The sequence below is a fragment of the Columba livia genome, chromosome 1 (genome assembly GCF_036013475.1).
Source record: "Columba livia isolate bColLiv1 breed racing homer chromosome 1, bColLiv1.pat.W.v2, whole genome shotgun sequence".
In the NCBI taxonomy this organism is placed as follows: domain Eukaryota; kingdom Metazoa; phylum Chordata; class Aves; order Columbiformes; family Columbidae; genus Columba; species Columba livia.
Window position 1 is genome coordinate 12,973,247 of NC_088602.1, and position 27,427 is coordinate 13,000,673.

The 27,427-nt window shown below is 46.6% G+C and overlaps 1 protein-coding gene across 4 annotated transcripts in view; it reads left to right on the forward strand.

Annotated features, from left to right (window-relative positions):
- AMOTL1 (angiomotin like 1) overlaps positions 1–26,137 on the forward strand; it is an 89,207-nt gene extending 63,070 nt beyond the window's left edge. For all 4 annotated transcript variants that reach the window (XM_065040926.1, XM_065041016.1, XM_065041062.1 and 1 more), the window contains 9 exons: positions 1,674–1,818; positions 2,688–2,777; positions 9,511–9,656; positions 14,960–15,109; positions 16,772–16,962; positions 18,241–18,366; positions 20,229–20,455; positions 21,587–21,856; positions 23,135–26,137. In XM_065040926.1, coding sequence (XP_064896998.1) covers positions 1,674–1,818; positions 2,688–2,777; positions 9,511–9,656; positions 14,960–15,109; positions 16,772–16,962; positions 18,241–18,366; positions 20,229–20,455; positions 21,587–21,856; positions 23,135–23,238 — 1,449 coding nt within the window. In that variant the 3' untranslated portion in view covers positions 23,239–26,137. The remainder of the gene's footprint in view (positions 1–1,673; positions 1,819–2,687; positions 2,778–9,510; positions 9,657–14,959; positions 15,110–16,771; positions 16,963–18,240; positions 18,367–20,228; positions 20,456–21,586; positions 21,857–23,134) is intronic.
- The last annotated feature ends 1,290 nt before the right edge of the window (positions 26,138–27,427 follow it).

The following is a 27,427-nucleotide window of genomic DNA, read 5'->3' on the forward strand; positions in this document are numbered from 1 at the left end:
CTCCTGCTTTAAAACCAACCAAACAAAAAAACCTCAACAACAACAAAAAAACCTAAATGGAAAGTCAGAATAATCTGACTAAGTTTGTAGTTCACCCAATAAGGAGTGTTCAAAAGATCAACTTCTTCTTGGAACTGTGGAGAACTGTCAGCTGAGAACTAATGTATATATGGTACCTTTTAATGTTGTGCATATGGGAGAGCATCTTGTTTGTGTGTGAAATAGCTGCGAGATGTTAAATCTCCACTGTTGTGAGACAGGTGATGTGTTATCCAGCCATGTACTAATTCAAGGCTGCTGGTGTTGCAGCTTTGTGTATCGCCACTTGTTTCAGCTTTTGTGCCTGAGCTGGCTGAAAGCAGAAACGGTGGAAGGTAACTGGGTTTCCCCATCATAGCTCCGCCGGGCTGTGCTCAGTGCATGGTTGGGAGGTGCTGGGTGCCCATGGGCCGTATACAGAGTGGCCCTGGTGTCATGAGAAGAGCAGGTCCAGGCTGCCGGTTTCTCCACACACAGTGGGGTGACAGCTCCAGCATCCCTGGAGCTTTTATTCTGCAAGTGCTGCAGGTGGCAAATTACACCTAAATCTTAAGGAGTCCTGGAGAGGGATCTGTCTCCACAGCAAGTGGAGGTGAGCTCGCACCCTGGCTTCACAAATAACTTAATCCATCCCACCCGTGATTTCAAGAGGCTCAAAAAGCACCAGATTTAGAAAGGTATGTGGGAGGCTATATATATCTCTTGGTTTTCCAGCCTGTGCACATTATCAAGCTTTTCTCCACAAACACAAGGGCTAGGCATGCAGGAGCAGATTCCCACATCGGTGTTGATCATTCCTGCAGCAATGATTTCAGCAAAGCACTTAACAAGACATTAGCTTACTAAAAGAGCTGGATGGGATTGTCCTGAACAGCAATAATGGTGCCTGGCACTATCCTGTCAGTTTTTTGGGTTTGGATCTTAAGATGCAAGCTCACTGCTAAGGGCTCCCTCTGCATGTTCTACCCACAGCTTGCCAGATTTCAAGGAGATCAAATTAAGATTGGAAACCTGAACAATTGGTTTGATCTGTTATAGTTTATTTTTGTATAAAGCAGTCTTTGATCAAGAATGGAAAGGAGCAGGCCACGATAGTTTAAGACTGATGTGGGGTCAGAGCTGAGCCTAACACATTTCTTGTGGCATGTGGAGCTTAGAGCTAAGTTTTGGGTCAAGGGCCTAGCAGAATAATAAATCTTACCTCCTAAAATCCTTTATAGGAAAGAATAGAGTCCACGCAAATATGCTGTTTCCCTCACATGTCCTCCTGGGTGGTGTTAAAGATGCACTTTGGTCACAGAGCGAAGACAACTGAGCAGTTACATCAATCCCAGCGCATCCCAAGCTCCTTTGGGAGCTGCCAGGGGGTGCTGTGGGGATTGTGGTGTGGCGAGCTGCCCCACAGGCCATTTTCAGGGGTCCAGCAATCGCTCCCCACTGCAGGAACCTCCAGCACCACTGGGGCTTTGCACCATTCTACACCGAGGAGATTGGTCATTGTAGAGCTGGTGGCTGGTGTGACACTTGGCATGGGCATTGCCCTGCACTCCTGCACCCCATCAAAACGCACTGGGCAAACACTGGGATGGGATGCATTCCTGATGGACTTCAACAAGAGCTCTCTCTCCTTTCAGTTTGAAATAGAGATTCAGAGGATTTCAGAAGCTTATGAGGGCCTGGTCAAGACCACCACTAAGAGGGAGTCTCTGGACAAAGCAATGAGAAACAAACTCGAAGGAGAAATTAGGAGACTTCATGACTTCAACAGGGATCTCCGTGGTATGTTACACTTGCCTGTGTGGGTTTTTTTTCCCCCTAGTTGATGTGGTGTCGGTGTCGCGTGTGGTGCTTGTGTGTCTCACAAGCTCCAGAGCAGCAGGCTTCAAAGGAGTGGGCTCACACGTGTTTTAGATAAACTTTTTGAGAAATCAGACCCTGCTTATTGGCATAAGACAAAGCTGCTGTCACCTCCCCAAGCTGCAAAGAAACCTTCTGGCTAAATATGAGAGTCAGCTTCCGACGGTGCCTTTGACTATGACCTTGAACTATTACCTGTCCAGATGCTTGATGGGAGTCCTTTAATATGTCTTTGGGCAGTAAGATGCCTTCCGCAAGCTGGCTCATGCTTTTTGCAACAGTGTGAGGGGGCTGGATGGTCTTTTTGGAGGAGGGGGGCACCTGAAGGCAGACCCTCCCCAGGGGAATCTGTACCTTGCTGCAGAAAACTGATCCTTTCCTAGGGCATCCCCAGGGATCGGTGTCACTGGGCTAGGGGCTACCTTCCCCCAGGGCATCTCGCTGCACCAGCAGCCTCAGTCCACTGCAGAAAGGCCCCCATCCCCTCGCAAAGCTGGGTAGTTCAGATTGCAAATGCCTTGTGCATTTTGGACAGGGTGAGAGATGAACTGCCTGGGCACATCAGCCACTAAGGGCAGAGGCTTTTCCCCCAGTTTCTGTAAATCTGAACAACACAGCTTCATGGAAGAGGTCAAGGGCCTCATCTTTTATGTATGTGTCAGCCTCCATTTTAATGTCCTCCTTCAGAGAGTCTATTTATACTGCTCTGCTGGCATGCATCTTATTTTCTTGGTTGGCCTACAATTTGATATACATATATTTATACTTAAAGTATTTCCTGTTTTTTGCAGAACGACTGGAGACGGCCAATAGGCAGCTAGCCAGCAGAGACTTTGATGGGCATGAGGATAAGTCAACAGAGGGCCTTTATGTCACTCAGAGTGAGTACTGTGGGAATCTGCTTTGAAGGCGCACGTATATATACATACACATATATATGTCCTGGAGTGGAGGTGAATACTTTGCTAGTAATTGATATTATCCTTATGGGTTGCTTTTACTCAGCTAATTTGTCACTTATTTAAGCTGCAGACTGGATTGTTCAGGCTGTTGTTCTGTGGGTTTTTTTCTTTCTGAGCACCAGAACCTGGCAGTGGGAGTTAATGGTGACACAGCTTATTTTTGATAAATATTTATCTGAAATTGTGAAGTTTTGCTTGTGCGGATCATCTCTAGAGATGCATGATTTTTAGAGCAGATTCTTCTCTTGGCTGGGGAAAGCCCAGAGCAACCTCTGCTGACTTGTTGTCAGTGTCAGGGGCTGACTAACAGTAGGAGAGCAGAACTGGACCCTCCTTTTCATAAAGGATGGAAAAGACAAAGGTTTTACTACTTCTACTGCTATGGAAAACATCCATTCCCAACAAGTTTTAGGCTCCCGTAATGATGAACACAGTGCTGCAGTGTTTTCATACTGTGTGCTGATGGCTCTGTGCGACCGGCCAAACCAAAACCCGAGCAGCTGGATGCTGAATGACCCTGTGTGGCTTCTCGTGTATCCTGAGCATCATCAGCATGCTTCTAGAAGGGCTTGACCACCTAGGAGTTGAGCAGTACTTTGTGGGCTTAAATGCCATGAAAGCTAAATGCCATGTACATCTTATCCTTCTGTTTTTATTTCTTGGACTAAGAGCTTCCTTGGAAGATTGAGCTGAAATTGCAAATCCTTAGGTGGAGAACTGGCCACCTCCTTTAGCAGTGTGGTGTTTGACACCACTCAGCATGATGCGCTGCCAGCCCCACAGCATCCACTGGCTGCCCCAAATGTAGGAGAACCTTCTCCAAGCTCCAGCCAGCAGTGATGGTGCCAGCACAGCAGCTTCGCTGCCTATTTGGTGCGTGTGTGCACAAACCAGAAGAGAATCTGATGATCTTTTCCGTGACTGTGTTAGCTTTGCCATATTAGCAGATGCCACAGGGGTGTGTAGATACTTCTGTGAGTTGAAGGGGATGATCTGTTAAGAAAATAGCATTGCTATGTGAGTCTTATCAACCTTGGGAAGAGTTCAAACACGGTAAGTTTCACAGTGCAAATTGCAGACTGGGGTTTGCTGTCTCGTTATAGAGACAGCCTGGTAGTGTTCCCATATAAAAGGGGGAGTTAAATCTGCAGGATAGACTCAATTTGAGTCATTTTCCAGCACTTAAACATGCTCTGTGCTTCCACTGATAAGTATCTGGCAATAAAATTTTGCACTATGCTCTCAGCATATTACTGCTATCAATTCGCAGCTTACGAACAAATATAGCTTTTGGGATCCTATCACGTAAGATGGGCTGAATGCTTGGAGTGTCTCCTGGCTAGACCAGAGAGCTAAATGTTACCAGTGCGATGCAGAGTGCTTCCAAGAATAGAAAAATGGGCACATGTGGAGCAGATCCTCTTCAATCATGTTCTTCGGGCTGCTGGGGCACAGGCAGTAATGACCTCGATATCAGGGTATCAGCTTAAAACACCCCTCTGAGAGCTCATAGAGAGTTTTGCTTGGAATTCTTCTGTCAGTGACTGCATGTATATGCTAATGTTTGTGAGTCTTCTCCAGGGGTAGAGCACAACCCAGGAGGGGGGCATTGCAAGGATGATCTGTACCCTCCTCATGTCTTTTAATGGGATGCTCAGGCAGAAAACTGAGAGGAGAAGGGGTGCAGCTTGTTTTCACTGCCATGCATATGCTTGTCTACTGAGACTGAAATAGTCTATTTAGAAGAAGAGAAAAAATGATGCCTACCTGCACTCCCATCAGCCGCTGCAATTCTGTCGTGAAACTCGGGTTTGCTTTTTCCCTAAGGGTGGTAGCTTACTAAGTCAGATTAGTAAATGCAAATCTCAGTTTTCATTAGGAAAGCAAAAGCAGATTTCTAGTCCCTACATTCATGAAAAACAGCCTGAAAACATGACCCTTAACATCCCCAACCCAAGTTACATAAAAGCACTCCAACATCAGCAGGTTCCTAAAAGTTGTCATTTTTAAGCCAGTCTCATGATGAAGAAAGAAAGCTAGAACTCATGAGGTTTTCTTAACACTCATCCTTAGTAATACTGCAAATGCGGAATTATTACTATGTTAAAACTCCAATAACAGGGTAAACTCCCTGAAAAAGAAGTCTGGCCATGCATGACGTGCAGGGATCATTTCTCAGATCATCACAGAGCTCTGCATTAGCAGTGCAACAGTGCAGAGAGTCGTGTGCTCTCAGATGGAGGCTGGAGGTGACAAAAACTCTTAGTTTTGTAATAACAGTAGGCAAAGCCAGGCCGCATGCCTCCAAGTATTAAATGCTAGGCATTTGTGCCTAAGGAAAATGCTACTGCTGTATCAGGGGTGGGAGAGAACTCACAGCCTTTTAGTTTCATGATAATTATATGATGTTTTTTCAGTGAAAAGGTTCTTTTAGGAAAAGACAGAAGCAGTGACCGATGAAGGCTTATGCATTCTTACAGTTGAAAGAAGAGCCAGGCAGGAGGAGGCTGAGAGATGCTGTGGAAAGGGAGAGGCAGGAAGACTGAGAATGGTTTCAGGGGCATAGGGCAGAGAGAAACCTTATGATACAGCATATCATGGGTAATTTTTTTTTTTTTGTGGAGTCTGAGAATTTTGCATTTTTTTCTGGGATTTGTGAACTTTACAGACACTCTGTCAGAGCAGGGGTTCCTCCAAGGGGCTGTTTTTTCAGGTGTTTGGGGCAGACTGAGTTCTGTGCCCACCCACGTGGCTCTACACCCATCAGTAGGGATGCACAGACGGTTTTGGCAGCGCGTTGGTGGAGCCGCTTCCTTTGTGGGAACATGCAGTGGATGTGCCGCATATGACTTGTGCATATATCTCTGTCCCAAATAGCCCAGGCAAAAAGCCATTCCCATCGAGTGAATCCAACCAAAGAAAATGCTCACAGTAGATGTTTTTGAGGGTGAGGTTTTGGGCAGACTAAGAGCCGTTTGGTGTTAAGACAGGAAGTAATTAGGCAGAGGCAGAAGTTTTAGGGGTGAGTGAAAGGCACCTTCTTGCCCTCTCATTTCACAGCCATGAGCTGCATGCAGAGAGGTGGGGGCCTGCTGCACCCAGAGCACAGTTGCAGGGAGCAGCATCCTGAAATAATGGCATCATATAGAAAAATATGTCTGTTCTGCATGACTTTCCCTTGCCCTTCGAAGGGAAGAGAGTGGGAAATCTGATTTCAGTTTTCAACATGTGACGGTCAAATTCTCCCCTGACTTGTACCTCATGACACGCAAATGGAAATGTCCCAAATGTAAGTCATACCATCCTTAAGCTGCCTGCAATACTTTGTAGGGTAAGGAAAGCCATCACGAGTTTTGATGGAGATTCGGTGACTTCTGACAACAGAGCATCAAACCTTTCTGCATACCTGCTTGGGTCAGTGACCACTAGTAACCATGTATCAAACCATTAATTAAGTACATTACAATTGATCGGAATTATTAATGCCAGTGCAGAATCCCTGTTAATCACCACCTGAGAAAATGACACAGGCACCTCAAGCATGACTTGCTGCAGCTTCTCAGCCTTTTCTTGGTGCTGGTGTGGTCCAGGGAGCTGTTGTGAATTTGCTGTTTGTGAGCAGAACTGCAGGAGGAGCAGAAAGCACTGAGCTGTGTTGGTGTTTGGCTGGGACGTGGGGGTTAATGCAGCTGCTCCTTGTGAAGCGTGCAGGGTGGACCTGTGCTATCTACAACGTAGTGTTGACTTGTGAGTGGCTTTGAGGGAACACATTCAACTGATATAGGTAAATGGTACCTTTAAAACATATTTATTAGTTTTCTTTCAAGACTGATCAGATCAAAACCTTCTATTAAGCATGAGGTTTGTGTGAAAAGCTGGGGGTCACATCTGAGCATAGTGGAGGTGTGCCAGAGATTGAATGTCTAATGTTTCTGCTTCAAAGCAGGGTCAAGACTGGTCTACTTGTGTTGTATGTACCCAGCTTGACAACACAAAAAACTTGTTTGCAAAGCACCCAAGCAGGCTTTTGGCTTTCTCTCCTCTTTCTGCTACCCAGCCACAGAGTGTCAGTGTAATGTCCTCAGTGTGGTGAGGTACAACAGTAAGAGGCAGCGAGTGGAAAGCTGTGAGATTACAGCAGTAACCTACAGCAGAGAAGCCTTTTGAGGACTGTTCAGTAACAGGATGTAGCAGTGACCCACCAGAAAATAGAAGCAGTTATTAGCTAGGGTCTGTTGGGTAAAAAGCACATGCCTGGGCAGAACATGCATGCAAGTGTAGCACAGTAGAACAGTATTTTTAGACTTTAGGGATACCTGTATGTACTTGAAGAGAATTTAAGGCATGTTCAACAAAGACCTCCTTTACTAAAAGTTAATGCAATATAGGAAAGTACTTATAAAATGTACCTCCAGAATTTTGCAGGGAGGAGCTGGTATGGAGAAGTGTTGAGAGCGGTTAAGTAAAATTTTCTTGTCAACTTTCTAGTGGGTTCAGTGGCCATTTTTTGTACAGCATGTCCTTGTCCTGCTTTCAGGGGGAAATAGAAAACATAATGCATGCAGTGGAGCAAACTGAGTGCTTCAAGTTCCTCAGATGAAAACTGAGAGTAAAGGTTCCAAGTCCTGTTTTTATATGTTCTGTCCTCCTGTCACATGGGTTCCAAATCTGCAGCACAGCAAGTGTGGTCCCAGCATGAAGCAGGGCTGAAATAACACTCATCTTCCAGCTTCTTCACCCTGTAATGAAATTAGCTGCTTGATAACTGGCCTGGATTTACACTTCTGTACAATAGGTATTAATGTTCCTTCTGGTGAATCTGATTGAAGTAGATGTCTTTGCATTGAAAGAAGAGATTTGCATGTCCAATACAAAATTTCTTGCTGAGGTGGGAAGATTAAGGCCACATAGTACAGAGGCAACTCATGGTGGCAGTCGGTGGCACAATGTGTGCAGCACTTGCTGGGCTTTGCTCGTGGGCTTTGCAGAGGCCAACGTGCCGGTGTTGCTTGCTGGGGTTTCTTTTTGTGAGGTGCTGATTTCCTTCTTTTAGGATAAATGGGAAGATGGCCAGGTGGGTTTGGGCTCACCTTGTTCCACATGGTTCAGTTCGTCTGTATCTCACCTCGCTGTAGGAACCTACCAGTAGTGTGTAAATTAAACCTGTTCTCATCCCACCGGTAATTAAGGAAGAATAAGGCCTTTCTGGAGGTAGTTCAGGTCTGAAATGGGCTGGCTTTAGCTGTGCAAAGTTTTCTGACCCTCCTTGGGAGGAGGTGGATGGTGTGGCTTCCAGCTTGAGTGGTCACGCTTAGGTGGGGTGGGCTGGAAGTTAGGGGCAGATTTTCCACATATCGATGTTTTTGGAGCAACTTTTCACTTCAGTTAAGAACCAATAAATTCTGTAATGCTCTGTTCAAAAAGTCAATAGTCAAAACAACATTTAATTGATGCCAAATTAATTTTTTGAAGAAATTTTCCTTCCTGGAGGCTTTCCAAGTGTTCTATTTTTGCTGTCATTCAGAACGAAGGCCAGATTTTGAAATCTCAGATTTCACTGAATGAAAACTCTGTCCCCTGCTTCCTCCAGTCATTAACTCTTTGCAGTCCAGTGTCAGGGATCCAGGGATTGACCCGCGATGCTCATGTTCCCTGAAATGGCTCCTCGGCTCTGTCAGCATGGAGGGAGATGGAGCCAAGCATTTCCCCAGGCAGCTTGCCAGCAAAGTCAGTGGTGGGCCTGCAGTTTGTTACTGAAGAAAAAGACATGGTTGAACTTAGTCAGCTTGTGTTTGGGTTTTTTTTTTTTTAATGTCATATCAAATCTTATCCCAAAAAGGGATGATTTTTCAGCTCAAGAGGTTATCTACATGTTTTAGTCTTGCTCCTGATGTGTCAAGGCATTTAATAGTGGGGGAGAACCAACCTCTGGACCCTTAGATTGTGCAGGACTGGAAAGTCACCTAGGGCCCCCACAGGGCTGAAATCCCTCCCACGGCCTCCTGTTCTCTGCATGGCCAGAGAAAGCCCATTCAGATGACTCCTATCTTATTCTTCCTTGCTGCTTTCCCCTGTTTCAATTTTTCAGGCTGTCCAGTGTTTATTATTTGGCTTGTTCACATGTTCTGTATCTCATAATCTCCATCCTTGCAGGTAAAATGGAACAGGCACAGCACAACCCATATCTACGGGGCTGACGTTTCCTGTCGCTTAGAGAAGGGCAGCAGCATCCAAGCTGACAGCTGTAAACAGTCCCTGACATAGCCTGTTCTCAGGCAGGGCCTGGGCATTGTGTGGGAAAGGAGTAGCTGGTGCAAGCCAAAATTTTGCTGGGGAACGTGCTAGCGGTTCAGCAGAATGGACAATTCTGAGATGATGCTGAGGTCCACAAGCTCTGCTAGTACAGATGCAGCCCAGGCTGCTGCTCATTGCTGCTGCTGGTGCTCTTGTAAGGCTGGACATCGAGGGACTGAGCCTTGGTAGTAGAAACTCCTTGCCAGTTGTGTCTCAGCTCTGTGTTGTAACAGCCTCACTTGCTGCTGCTTCGCATAATTTTTGCTTTTCTGGGGATGGAACAGCTTGCCTCTGGCTTGTGGCCCGGGATTTGTGAGCTGTCCTCCTGGAGCAGCTCTTGTTCTTGGCTTTCTTCCAGACAAAGAGCACTTGAAGGAGAAGGAGAAGCTGGAGATGGAACTGGCAGCTGTGCGCTCTGCCAATGAGGACCAGCGGAGACACATCGAAATCCTCGACCAGGCCCTAAACAACGCGCAAGCCAAGGTCATCAAACTGGAAGAAGAGGTGAGGCATGGCCAACATTTCTCTCCTCTGAGGCTAGTAGTGGCTTATGGTTAGGGCTTTCTTCATCCTGAGTCTCTTCTAGCCATGGTGTGGCAGGTCTTCCTGGTCCCCTTGCACTGGGCCTCTTATAAAGAAAATGTGTAGTTAAACAATACTGAGCCAAACAAGCAAAATTCCATTACCTCTGGTAAATAAACCCAGCAGCAAGAAGAGGATCACATTAAGTTTAACTGCTCCTTTGTTAGTTAGGCTAAAGCCTGCTGCCTGTCCCAGTGTATTTGGGGCAGTCTCTCTGGGGTAGCTACAGGAGCTACAGTACCTTTAATCTGTACATAATTCACTTGACACTGTTTGCCTTAAAGGCAACTAGAGGTTTTCTGTTTGCATTTCATTACAAAGTGGCTGAATAAAGGAGTGTTTTAGCTGGCAACACCTGCTCCTGCAGTTGCGGCATCATGCAGGGGATGGGAGGAAATACATTTACCTCCGCAGACTGTCAGTGTGGTATTGGCAGGTAACGCGGACCTGCTCAATACACACCATTGAAGGCAGCAGAAGCATAAATGCAGATTTCTAGGCAGGTGGTGTAAGAAGCTGCCCTGTGGCAGAAGCTATCTTGTGCCTGCTGAGTTGTAGTAAATATATTTGCAGACTTAGGGCTCTGTCTCAAAGAGCTTTGCAGCTGCCAGTTCCTTATCTAGACATCCAACAGAAATGTGCCTCTGCTGGGGATCAGAGCTCAGATTCTGGATTGTGGACTGGTGGAGCTGCAGAGGGGGCAAATGTTCCCATCTAGATAGTTCCTAACCTCCTGCCCAGGTTATGGTAGATGTTATGGAGGTAGTAACCTGCTGCCTAGGGCATGGTAGATGTTACAGAGATGGTAACCTCCTGCCCAGAGCATGGTAGATGTTATGGAGGTGGTAACCTTCTGCCCAGAACATGGTAGATGTTACAGAGGTGGTAACCACCTGCCCAGCATATGGTAGATATTACGGAGGTGATAACCTCCTGATCAGGGCATGGGAGATTTAATGGAGGTAGAAACCACCTGACTGGGGCATGGTAGATGTTCTGGAGGTGGTAACCTCTTGCATAGGGCACAGTATATCTCAGGAGTGACAACATATGAGGGTCAAGCAACAGTATTTGCCAGAGTTTTGTCCGTCAGAGCCCTCAGCCTGGGCAAACCCACACTGACCTGGTAGTGTTCAACTGTTTTTTTCATTCTAGGGGAAGTTAAAAAGAATTTTATCCCAGCTGCTGTGTTCTAACTGTTCGAGGCAGTGTCACGCAGCTTGGGCGAAGTGCAGTAACCTGTGCCTGCTGGGGTGTGCCCAAGTTCCTGTGCTCCATTTCCCTTGCGTTTGGCCTGTTCCATTGCTAAATCACTAATCAACTGTCTCCAGTGTTTCTGGAGCTCAATTTGACACGTATGGAGCAGATATTGTTGAAGTTTTGAACCTTCATGTCAAGCTAGGGACTGTAATTCAGAATGTATTGAAGGAGACACAGAATGACTCAAATAAACATGACTATTATTATTAACAGAGCTCTACCTCATATACTGCTTTGTAAATCCACCTAGATTTCTTCTACCACCAGAATGTAATTAAGTTTAAAAGCTTTTTAAGTCAAGGCTTGAGAAATAAGCAGTAGCTACGGGGTTGAATTAACATAAGATTTTACTGTGTAAATCTACATTATCCTGAGTGCCTGCTAGTAGAAGGATTTAATTCAAAAATATGTAGGTTGTATTATCACCACATGTCATTTAGGAGATTGCTGCTAGAATTGTGTGTCTGGCTCATTCTTTGGTTAGGACACTGAATAATTGGAGAGGGTTCAGAAAACATCTGTAGAATTTATTTGGGGCACAGAAGCTGTTCTTTGGTGTGAACAATTGAAGTGAAGAGGTGGCTGAGCTCCAGTCCATGCCCATGAACATGAAGAAGGGATTGCTGTCAGCCAGATTACACATTGCTCTTTAACATAAGAAGAAGTAATGAGATGCAGTGTTTGGAGCTGAAGCTGAGCAAATCAGGCCAGAAATAAAGAGTTAGAGTAATTAACACTGAACCTACTTAGGGTGATAGTGGATTCTCCATCGCTTACAGTCTTTAATTCAAATCTCATATCTACATAGAAAGATATTCTATAGCTCAAACTGGAGTTACGTTCCTCCTGGAGATATTTTTCCAGGACCCGCTCATCTTTACTCAGATTTATTTGCTTCAATCATCCCCTTTTAGCCTTAGCTCTTCTTCATCTTCATTTTCCTAATCCATGGGACAAGGGCAGTCTTCAGGCAAGTTTGCTGATCTTGTGAATAGTTTCATTAAATGCTTCTTGCTCTAGTAGATCACAATTTGGAAACAGAACAAGAAGTAATTTGCTTAAATTGCATAAGAGAAAGACAGATTAAGCATTAGGGTAAAAGTTTTCTGGCAGTAAAGGAAAATAAGCTGTGAAGTGGTTTGCAGGGAGAGGCTGTAGAGTCCCTAGTACCCAAGGGTTTTGTGAACAGATTATACAGGCAAACATCAGGTTTTAGGAAGAGTTGATCCTACCTTGCGGTGGGAGGATGGACTGGTTCCCTCTCCAGGTGCCATCCAGCTGTTTTTTTGTTTGAGTCTGTGTGCCTGTGAGGTAGTGGAACTTAGTATCATGTATTTTTGATTGCAGCCCCCCTCCCTTACAGATGCATATTGCACTGACAAGGCCATTAATTTAAATGATAACATTCTGTACTTTGTTTTTTAAAAGTGTGGGTGAATTTTTCACTTATGAATCTACAGGCCTGATAAAGAAGTCAGAATTGGCTCAAGAACCTCCCTGTGAATTTATGAATGTAGGAACTGTCTCATTGCATATATTCAACAAAATTGTTTTGTAAGACAGTGGATGCGTGTGCATCGCCTCACCCACACAGCAGAGGTGCACTCGTGTGCAATCACATGAACACTGTGGCTCAGAAGGTTGCTGCAAAGCTGAATTCTGGCTGCTGCGATGCAGATGGACCCTCCAGCATCTGGCAGGATGTGGGGAAGCAGAGATCTGCTGTCAAGGGGGGACCCTGGGGAAGCTCCCCTCCCCTCTCTGATCCACACTGGTGCGGCTGGGAGGTGGCACAGGCACCTTAGTACTGCCAAAATAGCACTTTCAGCAAGAAGCCACCACTGTGCGTGTCTTGCCAAGCTGTGAGCCCCCGAGGAATGCAGTCTTCATGCTGATGCCAGAGGCCAGTGGGGATTACAGTCTTGTTAGTTTTCATGGAAAGCCCTGGTAGCAGTAGGCGTTAGCCCGGATTACAGCAGAGCTCTCATGCTGCCAGTCATTGGCTCTGGCTGGGGAGCTTTGTTTAAGCCAAGCTTTGCTTTTGCTGTGAACAAGCCCATATTTCTCTTCACCTGTGACATAGATGGATTTAGGGTGGCAGAAGAGCTATTTCAAGAAAAAGTGATTTTTTTAATAATTGTAATCAGTGAGTGAGGACCCAGGTGAATCAGCATCACACAAAGAAAAGAAAAAACTTATTTGCAGCTTGAGACTCCTGGGCTGACCCTAGTACTGAGGGTGAAAGGGAGCCCCATGGAGCTGGAGGGACCCAGCGCTGGTGTTTATTTGTTCTGTGTGCCCAGGAACAAGGCAGCAAATGTCTCACTACATCCCCTGGATATCTGGATGAGTATCCCAGATATTTTGTGGCCATAGCTCCTACATCATAACCCACATTGCAGTTAATTTCAGTAGTGATTGAAGTACTTCAGAGAGAGGTAGTCACTAGGATATGGTTTTAGCCCTGGCTTTGCCAGCTCACAGCACCTCTCCAGCCTCTCTTATTTATCTAGTTTCCCAGTGTCGGCTGAGGTTAGTGTGTTTTTCTGCCTTCTGTTTACTTCTTAAAAACTTCAGGTTGCAAACAGCAGGTGTACAAATAAATGAGGGAGACTAGAAGTCCTAAAGATGATGTTAGTGATCATGGCAATGACCTCGGGCACCCCCCGTTAACCCCCAGGCTGCAGGTGGGGCCTGACTGAGGCTTGGCAAAGTCAGTGTGATCCAGCATTCAAACTGATTCACCTTCCCCTTTCTGAGGCAGGGAGTTGAAAGTGGTTTGAGGTGTTTGGGGGTTTGTCAAGGCCTTTTGGGGTTTACAGCTTCAGTTTGTGTGCACTGGTGCTTTCTCTGTTACAAGGTAGGTATTTTTAGAAAGGTAAATTTATTCATGCTCATGAAGAGAAAATTAATGACGAAAGTTTTGGGGATAAGAGGGGAACTGGGTTTCCTGAGGTTGAGACCTCAGCCAGTGGGCAGAGCAGGCAGATCCTGCAGCCACAGCCCTGTGGTCCAGTTTTCAGGTCAGTGCTCACTGGTCCCTGGGGACGAGGACTGCTTGCAGACACCCAGGTGTGCCTGGTCCCAGTGAGCTTGCCCCTCCTCGGTGCCAGATTTTGGCTGTGAGTCAGGTTTCAGCACAGGCTTCAATGCCCATCCCAATGCCTGGGGCAGCTGATGCCCAGCATGTCCAGTGTCTGCAGCCTCCTCTCCTTGAGGGCTCTCAAGGGTGCAGCGGCTGTCTGTCACAATACTCTGAGGTGTCACCGAGTGCCGGTAGCATGGTAAGAGGCCAGAAGAAGTGGGAACACCTCCCAGCTAAACACCCTGAACATCTGCAATCCACTTGCAAATTCATTTGGGGGTATGCTGCTCAGGCAATCTGTCCATAGAACTCTGTATTGCAAAATGCTTGTGTCATCGTTAGCCTTTCAATAATTGCATTATATACGTAAGGAGGGCCCAGCTTTAGCTGCCAGCACATCTACACATCAGCATGGCCAAGCCCGTGAGCCAGGTAGAGCATTTCTTTCTGCTGGAACTCCACTTGCTCCAGCGTTGAGCAGATACACAAAGTTGAAAAAAAGAGACTCTTAGGTGCAGACAATGTGTTGAGTGTCACCAGTTGATAAAACCTACAGAATTCCTCTTAGCTGAGGCCAGCCTGTGTGCTTGCCCGAAGAGTGTCCATCAACATGACGGCTTTTGCTCAGACATGTCCAGGGGGTTTCATGGCTAGTGGATCCCTGATGGGTGGGACATCTGGGCAGCATTGGGAAGGGGTAGAGCTCCCCCAGCAATGCCCATGGTGCCCTTTCCCTGCCCATCAAAGGGGCACCATCCTTCCCCTGGACAAATTCTGTGAATCAAATGACCAAAGCCATGCTTATAGCCAGCGCACGGGGGTCCTGTTAGCGCAGGGTGGGTGTGCAGTGCCCCGGCAGTGCTGACCCCGTTCCCCACAGCTGCGCAGGAAACAGGCCTACGTGGAGAAGGTGGAGAAGCTGCAGCAGGCGCTGACGCAGCTGCAGGCGGCCTGCGAGAAGAGGGAGCAGATGGAGCGGCGGCTGCGCACGCGCCTGGAGCGGGAGCTGGACTCGCTGCGGATGCAGCAGGTGAGGACGGGGTGGTTGGTGCGGGACCCCAGCACGGGGTCTTCGGCGTTGTTTTTCAAGAGGGAGGGTCACTTGCAGTCCTGCCAGGTGCCACCTTGCTTTTGGGTTCAGGTTGTTGAGATTTACCCCTAAGCCTTTCCTTTGGATGGGGTTGTGGATGCATTGCTCTGCCATGAATCATGTTGCTTCAAAATGCCCCAGCTTTTTACTTCTGAGCTGTCTTCTCTCAGTTAGCAAGGACAAAAAAGTTCCCTTTGAGCGTTGCAGGCTGAGTGTGCAGGGCTGGCAGAGGTTTTGACTGAGAAGATGACAGGCAGTCATGATGTCCCAAGATGCCATTTACAGACCAGGATCATGCTTCCAAAATATCACCTTCCTGCCAAGGATTTGACAGTGTTTGAAGTGTAAATGCTGGTTTTCGCAGGAGCAGAGTCACAGCCGTGTCTCCCAAGGGCTGCTCTGTAATGCACTCTTCCAGAAGGCGGCTTCCAAACACATCATTACTGCACCAAAGGCAAAGGCTGCAGCCTTCCCCTGGTATCTCTAGTTTCCCATAAGCAGGAGATAAGTGTCTAGAAGGAGGAAATGTGGTTTGGAAAATGGAAGCAGCTGCTGCAACCCTCTCTCCAGTGTGCTAGTGCAGCGCCAAGGAACTGCTTTGGCAGTGGAAGTTCGTGCTGTAGCACAGATGAGAAGCTGGTGCTGCTGAGACACTATTTCCACATTAACACAATCCTGTGCACTGTGGAGTGTAACAAATCTCTTGCATTTTTTATTTGAAAAAAACCATTTACTTCTAGTGACTTCTACCAGAGCTTTGTGCCTCTCCCCAGCGTGGGCTCATCCCACCCACCCTCTGCTGAGCCCAGGGCTAGATCTCCATCCTCCTCCACTCTCCACCAGCAGTGAGAGGAGCTTGGGGCAGCTACTTGTGCCACTTAGGTGCTTTAATTAAGTGCCTGTGACTGAGTGGGATAAATCCTGCCTGGATAAGTGCTTTCCTCAGTGTAGATGCAAAGGGTTACACACCTGTTACTCCTTGTCAGCATCTCATGGGAGCCACCCCTCAGTGCCTGAGGATCTTCTGCCCCTCCAGTTGAAAAGTTACCTGCTGCACCACAGAAAGCATCTCCTGAGGGTACATGATAACTAATGTGCCAGAAGAAATGGGTGTAAATCCATGTCCAGGGTATTTTCCCAGTGGCTGTTTTAAATAGGTTGCGTGTAGCTAGGTTACATGTAACTTTTTTTTCTCTGCTTTTATGTATAAATCCTGTGGTAATAGCTGCCTGTCCATACTGATCACCACCCAGATGTGTGGTGAAGTCCAGCAAGAAAAACATCTTTTAAAGCTTCCTTGCTGCTTTTTCCAACCAGCTTTTTTTCCTGCCTTTTCCCTTGGCTTGGGGTATCCCACAAAATCCCTGCACATCCAAGAAAGCAGCCGGATCCCTACTTGTGTCAGCGTGGTCCAGAGAAGTGTGTGTTGGTCTTGCACTCATGGCCAACCAGCCTGTCCTCCTCCACCCTAAGGGGCTTAGCTGTGGATTTCCACTGTCAAAAGACACAGGGATGTCTTGTGTGCTCCAGAGAAGTGGGAAAAAAGGGTATTCTTCCCGTACTTGGCAGAGGGTGAGTATCTGTCTCTGTTTCCACCGGCAGAGACAGGGCAGCTTCCAGGCCAGCAGCCTCCCGGAGCACAATGCCCCGGCCCTGATGGAGCTGGTGCGGGAGAAGGAGGAGAGGATCCTGGCCCTGGAAGCCGACATGACCAAGTGGGAGCAGAAGTACCTGGAGGAGAGCACAATCAGGCACTTTGCCATGAACGCCGCGGCCACAGCTGCAACTGAGAGGTGAGACGGCTTTGCTGCGAGCGGGCAGCTCTCTTCACCACAGAAAGCATGGGGGAGTAATAAGGAATGGATATTGTATTAAGGCTGGATTTTTCTTGCCTTTCCCTGCTGAGTTGTGCTGCCAGGGTTAACGCACCTCTCCGTGGTGTCATGCCAGTGAGAGACAACAGGGTGTTAAGACAGGATTTACCCTTCTGACTAGGTCCAAAAGTTTATCAAATCCAGGCACCAGGCTTAAGCAATGACCTCAATGGCAAAGTCTTCAGCTGCCAAATTGCGCAGCAGAGGTAAGACAACTCCTCCCCGCCGCACCGATGGAGCCAGCAGAGCCTGCATCCATCCCACCATGCAACGTGGTTGTCTAACCTAGTTTTAAAAACCTGTAATGAGGGAAATTTGGTGGCCTAAGTCCCCTGTTTCCCCATTTCATTAAGCTTCAAGATAAAAAGGTTGTCCTGATAGCTAAGCTAAACCTCTTTACTGCAAATTACCTCAGTTGATTCTTGTCCTTCCCAGGTGTTCATGATAAACAACAGATCACTGTCAATGTAACAGCCTTGTAAATATTCAGACACTTGTTGCATCTCCCTGGCCTGAACTAACTTACTTCCTTCAGCAATTCCTCACATGTCCTGGTGTAAACCCCTTCCCATTCCTGTTGCATTTGTCTGGACTATCTCCAGTTTGTGCATGTAAAAGTGTGTTGCCCAGAAGCACACAAGGCACTGCAGCCAGGCTTTCCAGTGATGAGGAGGATGGGATAATTAACTTCTCGCCCCCGTTTCTAGAAGCCAAATCCCCTGAAACATCCTAAAATGAGATTTCCCTTTGAAATGCAGCTAAATGTGTGACTCAGGTTGATCCTTTTCTTCTGCGCTCCAGTCTAGGCAGCAATTCTTGTGCTGTTTTTCACCTTCCAAAGCGTACTATTTTGTTTCTTGTTTGTGATGTAGTCTTGTTGACTTGGAACCATTTCACCAGTGAGTGAGTGTCTCTGAAGTCTGACCCTGTCTTTCAGGATGGCTCTTAGCTCCGTGGGGCTCACCCACAATTCCAGCTCTTCCATCAGCCCAGTTAATTAATGGCGTCAATGACTAAACCCAACCCAAGAGTAGCAAGATGACCCGATGCCAGATAGCCATCTACTAGACAGGCAGCCCTCACCAGCTTGCTCTTCTAACATGGGGTTGGGGTTTTGTTTGCAAGTGCCAGTCTCACTTGCAAAGCCACCCCTGTGGTCTCGGGAGCCCGACTCACCGTGTCGAACCGCTTTGCCAGGGACACCTCGGCCCCGAATCACTCACACAACGGCAGCTACAGCGAGAGCGCGCTGGAGGTGCGGGGCTGGCAGGAGGAGGAGGAGATTGTGCAAGCCAACCGGCGCTGCCAGGACATGGAGTACACGTAAGGGGCCGTCGTTGCCAGACCTGCTTGTTGTGGGGTTTGGGCTGGTTTTGGATAAACCAGGGTTCCCTTCTGTTCCTTCATGCATGCCTGGAAAGGATGGGTTTAGCTTCAGTGTGGCTTAGTTTTGCTCTTCAGCATTAGAAGAGGAATTAAAGAGTTGCTGTCATTGGATAGTGTTCCCATTAAACCTTCTGTTTGCCAAAAACTACCTTCTTAGAAAACAGGGGCTGTTCCACTGTTAAAAGTAGGTTGGCATATGAGGAAGCTGAATGCTTGTTTAATCTCAGTGAAAATCCCCCTCTGGAAACAAGCGTGTCTGGTTGTAAAAGCTGAAGTTGTAATCCCACTCCTACATCAGCAGCAGCGCGATGGCTTGCCTTTGCCTCGCTCTTGGCTCCTTGACTGCCTATTGCCCTTCCTACATACACCAGATTTCCCACATCCAAGTTGTCTGACAGTCACATTGGCAGCTGGGAACAAACCAGCAAAATTTAGTACCACAAGCACCACTAAAAAAATGCATTTACAAACAGCAAAAAGATACAAACTAAACATTCTGGGCACAGGCAGTCAGCAAGAGTAACATTTGTTGTTGCAGATAGTTTATATTTTCAGCAGATAGTTTTCATTTTCAGCACACAAGTGGACATGTAGACATGTAGATCAATGAGCATTAGACCTGGGCAGTATTTTTAATCCAGACATTATTTTCCTGGTGAAAACTGGCCTTTTGATGAGTAAAATTCCCTTGAGAAAGTTTGTGTATTTCTCTTGGTTTTTACTGAACAGCTATTTGAAATCTGTTCTTCCATGTTGGTTTCCCCACAAAAACAGCGGTCTGCATACACTGTTTATAAAAAGGTGTATTTGTTGCTTGTGGAAAATACCAGTAATTGTTTTTATTTGGTTTAGTTTTTGTTTTCAACTCACAGGTGCAATATAATCCTGCTTCCAGTGAAGTAATGGAGTTTTGCCATTGGCTTCATTAATGATAGATTAAGATCTTGTGTTTTCATTGCAAATTAGACATCTGATTATGAAAACTAACACTCAAGTGAAGCTACTAGCCATCTCCCTTGTACATAGAGGTTTTTCAGGTGCAGCATTTTAGCTTTAACTGCTTCACAAAATCCAGCTGCAGTGGACTATATGTTATTCATCACAGTCAAGCTATAGTCATCTGGCTGTCTTGTTGTACATATACAATTAATTTTTTATTATTTGGTGTTAATCATTCCTGCAGAAAAGTCTCATATAGTCCTATTATTTTGTGATTTGAGAGCCTTTGGTGTCCGTATGAGAGAAGTAGTGAGCTTTGCTCAGCTCTGCACGCCATGTGCTGATCGTTTCTGCAGCCGTGAGGGAGAAGCAAGAGCCCAGCCCAGCTAGTAGAGAAACCAGAGGGAACCTTCCTGTGCACTTCAGCGGGTCTTTACTCCAGCTGACGGCAGACCCGAATCATAGGGTTAACTCAGCCTGCCAAGGGAGGGCTTCCAGGTTTGGCCCCAATGTATTACAGAGGTGGAAATTACATGCATGTTGGAGTTCAGGTGAAGGCAGCAACACACAGCTCCCTCAGGACACTGCCCTCATTGCTTCTGCTGGGTTGGCAAAGCCACAGCAATAGATGGGTGTAGCTAACCTTACAGAAAATAGTTCCCACTTTTGGCTTAATGTCCAGAAACATGCCCTGTTTCAAGGTGCGTGGTTATCCTCAGAGGAACTGGCAGGAGTGCTCTTGTCTGAGTCGCTCAAAACTGGAGGGGACAGAACAGCAGGGCTGCTGCCCCAGGGTGGGGACAGCTGCCTGCGTAAACGCTTTTTCCACTCCTGTAAGCAGAGCATTCATATTTTGGCAGAATAAAGAATCTTCATGCAAAAATAATTGAGAAGGATGCCATGATCAAGGTCCTTCAGCAGCGGTCGCGGAAAGACCCTGGGAAAGCTGACAGCGCCAGCCTGCGACCAGCTCGGTCCGTCCCCTCCATTGCCGCTGCTACAGGCACGCATTCGCGCCAGACATCGCTCACCAGCAACCAGATAGCTGAGGAGAAGAAGGAAGAGAAGATCTGGAAGGGAAGCATAGGTGAGCTCAGTTTTTGGTTAAGCTTTGGCTCATCCATCACTCCATCCTAATCCTTCTGCTTGAGCTTAGCAAAAGTGCCCTGGACACAGCACACATTGCCCCAGTGGCTCATTTCCAGAGTTCTTTTCATGGGAAGAAGATTTGTTCTTCTGCTGAAGTAAAAAAATCAATCATTTTTTAATCTTGCATTGTATCTTAATTGAATTTTTAACCATCTTAATTGTTCTGTGCTGATTATAGAAAGCTACGATCGGGGCAAATCTTCCCAGACATATGCAGATGGTCTTTGCAACTTTGTGGGAGTAAATAACAAATTTGGGCTAGAAAAACATCCTGGTTGAAGAAGAGGGTGAGCATCCCTTTGGATAGGAGTGCATGAAACTGGTGAGGGGCCTGTAGCACAAGTCTGATGAGGAGCAGCTGAGGGAGATGAAACTGTTCAGCCTGGAGAAAAGGAGGCTGAGGGGAGACCTTATCACTGTCTGCAACTACCTGAAAGGAGGTTGTAGCATGAAGGGCGTTGGTCTCTTCTCCTGAGTACCAAGTGATAGGACAAGGGGAAGTAGTCTCAGGTTGTGATGGGGGAGGTTTAGATTGGAAATTAGGAAAAAATTCTTCACAGAAAGGGTTATGAACCATTGGAACAGGCTGCCCAGGGAAGTGGTTGAGTCACCATCCCTGGAGGTGTTTAAAAGACACATAGATGAGGTTCTTATGGACATGATTCAGTGCTAGATTTATATTATGGTTGGACTCATGATCTTAAGGGTCTCTTCCAACCAAAATGGTTCTGTGATGTGGTAGCTAAATGGGAAGTGAGTGCCAGACTGTGGTGTGGGACCGTGGGGACGAAGGCAGCGGGGACATGCAAGTCTGTACCAGGTGTAGGTACCACTGGGATGGGTGTGCAAAAGGGGATGCAGGAAAATGCAGCTGCTCTCAAAAGGCTGTTTTTGTAGGAAAGTACCTTGTGGATGTCAGGAAGACAACAAAAGATGGTATCAAGCAGAAAAGCTAAGCCGAACTACAGGGCTGGAGACGCCCAGACCAGTGTCTTGTAGCTCTGGGGTGGGACAAGGGGACTGCACTTATGTTTGAGCCGGGATGTGACTGACCTCTGTGTGTTTTCAGGGCTGCTCTTGGGGAAGGAGCACCATGACCTCCCATCGGGCCCCTCGTTGCCTCCTCCGCTGCCCGCCTTGTCCTGCATGCCTGTCCTGGTGCCAGCAGCCTCCCACACGAAAACGGGCAGCAAAGACAGCAGCACCCAGACAGACAAAAGCACTGAGCTCTTCTGGCCCACCACCGCCTCCTTCCCCGGCCGTGGGCGGCTGGGTGCCACCCCGTCACACAGCCCGGCCCCGCGGCCCCCGGGGACACGAGCGGCCAGCGAGAAACTGGGTGAGCTCTGCCAGATCCCCACATCCATGTGAAATGCCGGCACCCCAAGGGCTGTCGGTGGATCCCCAGAGACACCCCAGTGTTGATGGAGGGGGTGATGCCTTCACAGTTCCTCCAGGGAAACTATAATTGTAGGGAGAGAATATTCCAAGGTTGCCCGGTCTGGCTCTGCAGAGCTTTGCCCGCAGCAGGCTCTATAAAGCTCCACTTGTCTGCGATGGGCAGAGTTTCCAACAAATGTAATTATTCATGCTGTCAAAGATAAAATTACAGAGTTTCACACCTTGAAAACACTCCACACCTGCTCACATACTCAGACCCTTCTCTTTTTTTCAACTTAAGCCATGGTTAAAGGCACAATTTGGTCTGTAATTTTTAAAAGGAACCTGGGGGAAATAGTAAGGAGAAAATAAGATTGGGAGGGAGGTTAATGAAATACAATTTTAATTGATTTTGAAAGGGTGGAACCTGCTGGTTTGCAGCCCTAGCAAACAAGACATTTATTTTACATACATTATTTTGAAAAAGACAGTTTCTTACAAATTAATCTTGCCTTCCCTCTAAAAGCATGCCATGTATCATTAATAAGGCTGAATATCACTGATTCCTTGAAACTGTGGATTACTGTGTTTTGGGCAATCCAGATTGGAATATGTTTCCAGGTATTCTTAAAATAGCCTTTCAAGCTATTCCTGCTTATAAGCAGTTAGAGTCCTCCTTCTCCCTGAATTTGACTTTTGAGAACTATGATGATGAAGATAAAGATCTAACAACATCTGTCATACATTGTGATAACAGACCACATACATTCTCTCAGCCCATCCCACTAGCAAAGTTATGCTCTTTAGATTAAACCTCCTACCTGATTATTTGTCCACTGCCTTCATGATGTTTTAAAGTCCTGAATTTTGTACCTGATGCAGAATAGGAGCATAAATGTGGAGAGCTACTGTGGATCAGATGGCAAGTGGTAACTTGGTAAAGTGATGTAGACCTGTTTCTCTCTAGGGCCACAGCTAAAGAAGTACTTTGGTCTGTATCTTTTAAATACCATCTTTACTCCTGCCCTTGGTGTCTGTGCAAACCAATACACCTGCATTGTGCATGGAATTCGGCAGGACATGTTCTGACCTCCTGATCAAATTTGGTTTTCAATATGTAGAACATGCAGTTAAAGATGTGCTCCACCACCACCCCAAAAAATGGTGTTATATTTGCATGGAACAATTTGCTGTTGAATTTGTGCTGGAGACCAACTTTCCCTTCTTCTCGTTGCAGAGAACTCAAGCCATGGGAAACCACCTGACAGCAAAGGCAGAGTGAGCAGCTTGCTCCACAAGCCCGAGTTTCCAGATACGGACATGATGGAAGTCCTCATCTGAGCAGAGGACGGCAGCTCTGGGGTTTGTGTGCATACAGCCAGGTCCAAGATGGTCCTTGGTGTGCCAACCTTAAAAACTAACCCTGAGAGTTTGAAGAAAGATAGAGAAAGTTTGTAGCTGAAACAAAGCTTGAGTCTGATATGTTGGGACTTTCGACCAGGCGAGAAGTCAAGAGCGCTGAAAAGGAGCAATAAAATGAACGTCTGGGATTTTCTGAGCAGAAAGGGGCGTTGAAAATTGAATGTGGCATGAGAAGAGGATCGTTGAGGGAAAATGAAGCTGCATTTTCTGGTGTAAAGAGAAGGCAGCGAAGTTACAGACTGGGTGCAAACTACTGCACAGTTTTCCTGCCTCTCTGCAGCCAGGACAGGGAGTGAAATCCCGGCTCTTTTGAAGCCATAGGGAGTTTCTGAATAACCCAGGAGAAACTTGCATCTTCCTCAGTATCAATTAATTTCTGAAATTATTCACTGCTGAGTTTTGGTGAATAATTGGTCTGTAGATGTACACGGCAGGTTCTTGTAAGTATTTGTTTGAAGTGCTGTGGTGTGGTTTTCCTGGGCAGGCAGGTCAGGTGCCTCTTTCCTGGCTGGACAAGTGTTGCTCTTGGAGCTGGATTGACAATGCAAGTATTTGTGTCTTGCAACCTCGGAGCTTGCTGAGACTTCTTTTTTTGGTCGGAGCAGTTGTTGGCTGGAATTCCCATGCAGGATGGACGCAGAGGGGGGAAGGAGGACCCTGATGAAGGAATCCCTTTTGTAAGGATGGGAAGGTTTTGGGAAGAGAAGTCAAGGGAGGGCCCCAGCAGCTCCCTGAGAGGCCGTGTCCTGCCAAAGCTTAGTCACGGGGTGCATTTCCAGCTGAGTTAATCTGGGCTTGTGTGTGAGATGCCTCTAACTGTACACTGGTTCATAGTAGTGGAAGAATCAGTGTGTGGTAAGAACAGGATTTTTCCCTATTTTCAATGTCAACAGCCAAATCCTACCTCCCTTGAGCATACAAACCTGCCGTTCAAGCTGACATGGGACTGGGCATTAAGGGGTGTAAGGCCAGCCAAGAAGGGTTTAACTGCAGAGCAAAGCATGAGCATCATCTGTTTTCTGTGCTGAGCTGCAGTTTCTTTTCACCTTGTTTTACCCAGGATGAAACATTTTCCATTTTCAGCTTAGTCCCTGATTTCTGTAGGAGGTGGCAACTGTCTGTAAGAAAGCCGACTCATCAGCTGTGTTAATCACGGCATACTGTTTGCTTCATGCATTACACGTGCTGATCGGGAAGTTTTCCTCTTTGAGGTATTTTTGTATTAGCTTTGCAGTTCCTGAACCTTGTGGTGCACTGTCAGGACATTAGGAAGAACTTGGCTTTGTGGAAAAGGGTGATGGGCTTTTAAGTGAAGCTGCCTAGAGTGGAAAAGTGATGGGTGCTGGAAGTAACTGTGTGCTCAGAGCTGGCTCAAGGTCACTCCTTCCTGTGGGGATGGAATTGGAGTCCTTGGTTGTGAAAACACTAGGCACTTTAAACTCTGCTTTCGCTGAAAACTGAAGTCCTTGCAACCTCAAAGCCTTCAGGGGCCGGAGCCCTGCGCTCGATACTGCCTGGATGATACCTTCTTTTTTAAAAAACAAACAAACAAAATTGCTGTGTTAAATCTATGCACTTATTTTTGTGTGTACGTAGAATTAGACGTACGTCAGTGTTGCCCTCTTTCTGATTTTTGCACTTGTTAAACATTAAATAGTGATAGGTTGTGTGGGCAAGCAAACTGTGTGTTTCGAGTATTAGCAGCTTTGCATTGTGAAACCAAATGTGTAAAATCCTTGGAAGATGTTACGTGGCTTAATATATGCCTTGTAAAATAATTTTATTTTTTCCTCTAAAGTTAATTTAAAGGTTGTAAGTGTTTGCATAAAAGCTGGGCCCTTGCACAGCAGCAGCGCTGACCCACCTCTGTGGCCCTTCCTCGAGTGTCAGTGGTTGGAGCGGGGCCGGAGGAAGACAAAGGAAGGGACTACAAGTAAAACGATGGTGAATATTTCATTTCATCATTTTTCTCCAAGAAATAAGGATACCCAGGTGCTTGGAAGTCCGTAAGCATTTTATTACCGGCTGTATTATTTCTTTTGATGAAAGTATTTAATAATTTGTGTACAGGCAGACAGCTAGGCGTCCAGCGAAACAGTGTTGGATCAACGTGTGTGATGTGGCTTTCAGTTCTGTTTGGTAGTGGTGCAGTTCAGCTTCTCCAAGTCAGCTGGAGCACAGCACCCCTCCTCCTCCTCCTCCGGAAAGCACAGTCCCTCCAGTTTCTGGTATCCCAGGGTCTGTTTACAACCAATGCTGCCTCAGATTCATGGTCACAAATAGGAAACCGTTTGTTAAAGACTACGGTGTAGGCAACTCGTGTTTGCTTTTGGAATCCCAGGTCGAATAAAGGTTCATTCTCCTCAATTATGTTGAACTCAAGAGATGTCAGTTTTCCTGGAGGGAGGGTCCGGAGGACCAGCAGGTCTCCCCTGAGCACTCGCAGGACTTGTGTGGAGCATCACTGCCATAAATCAGCCCCTCTCAGGAGAGTGGCACGACTCCTGTTTGTGCTGGTTTTCCCAGCTCTTTGAACTGTTTTGTGTTTGGGGAAACTGTGCTGTAGCCATTCCAGGTGATGTTGGTAACTAGTTGTAAAATACTGTCATTTTTTATCGTCGTTGGTTGTATAGAGAAGTTGGTGTACAGTGTTGTACAGCTGGAGGGTTATTTGTACATAGGTGGGAAAATGAAAGTTATGTGTCACCCACAGCGAATATTGATATTGTTGGTCAGCCAAAGATTTCTTATTCTTTGCTGTTTGAACTTGTGCCTTAATATTGTATATAATAAATGTATAGAGACGTTTCTTTTCTCACTTTTCCAGTGTTAATATATTCAGTCCCTGAGAAGAAAGGACTTCTTAAACAATTCTCAGCTTCGCACGCAACGTGCTAAGACTAAAAAGCGATACCTTGGGGACTCTAAGGTTGCGTCTCTGTTTTTCGTGGCTGTTAATGAAAGGCCCCACAGCAGGTGCCATCGGTAGGTGTACGTGGGCACAAAATCAGCGGGTCTGCAAAGCAGAGGATCTAACTGAGAGCTTTGTCAAGCAAGTAGAGCAGGATTTTAGTGAGATTATCTTAACCTGAAGGAAATGAAGGTGGAAAGTTAATGAAACACTCTGGTGAAGATCTGAAGATCTTTAGCCCTGCATTCCCATTAAGAATAGCAGTCCCAATTATTTTTTCTTTTTTATTCTTGAAGGTCTGGGGCCTCTTGAGAGGTGTTGGATCAGTGTGAGTGAGGTAGGTAAATACCTTGCGGGTCTGGGTATTTTTGAATTGCTATAACATCCTTAGTAAGGAATGAAGATTCGTGTCCCATTTTGAGCTCTTGTGCAGGCAAGGGGAACGCTCTGGCCCGGTGGAAATATTGCACGTATGTTTGCTTATGCAACTGAAATAAACTGGGGGAGGGGAGCGAAAGTTACCCAAGTGCCTGGCTTTGAGTAAGGGAGGTTTGCTCAGCCGGCTCTCACATGCTCTTTAAAGTGTCTGTTTGAGAATTCCTGAATCGGGTCCCAGGGAGCTGCAGGCATGAAAGGCATGAAAGCCACTAAGGGCATCTCTCCCCGATGGGCCATCCTCTGCCTGTCCCAACCTCCTCTCCACACATGGAAAAAACAACCTGCCCTGGGCAGGAGTGTGTCAGCAAACACCCAGGGCTTTTGCAGAAACTCGAGCAGCCGTTTGTTTCACCCAGATCCATCACCTTGTGTTCCCTGTGCCAGCGCAGGTCAGCCTGACCCACCTGGTTACTCCATCTTCAAGACATGGCAGCTGGAAGTATTTGTAGTGCCCCGGCTCTTTACTACTAAGAACAAAATACTGGGGATTACCGAGACTGTGGCTTTTCAACTTTCTTCAAGATTTGACAGTAAAATGTGGGGCTTAGCTTGTTTTCTTAAGGCCATGGGAGAAAAGAAACTAATGGGCAAAACCAGTATTAGGGTGGGAAAAGCCTCATGGCCAGCTGTGTTCAGGTGCAACAAGGAGGGGTTTTATCCCGGTTGTTAGATTGTGTCTTCAGCATGGATGCTCCAGAAAGGAAAAGAAAAAAAGAAAACCAAACCCGAACGTGAACATGACTGCAATGTTGTCTCCAG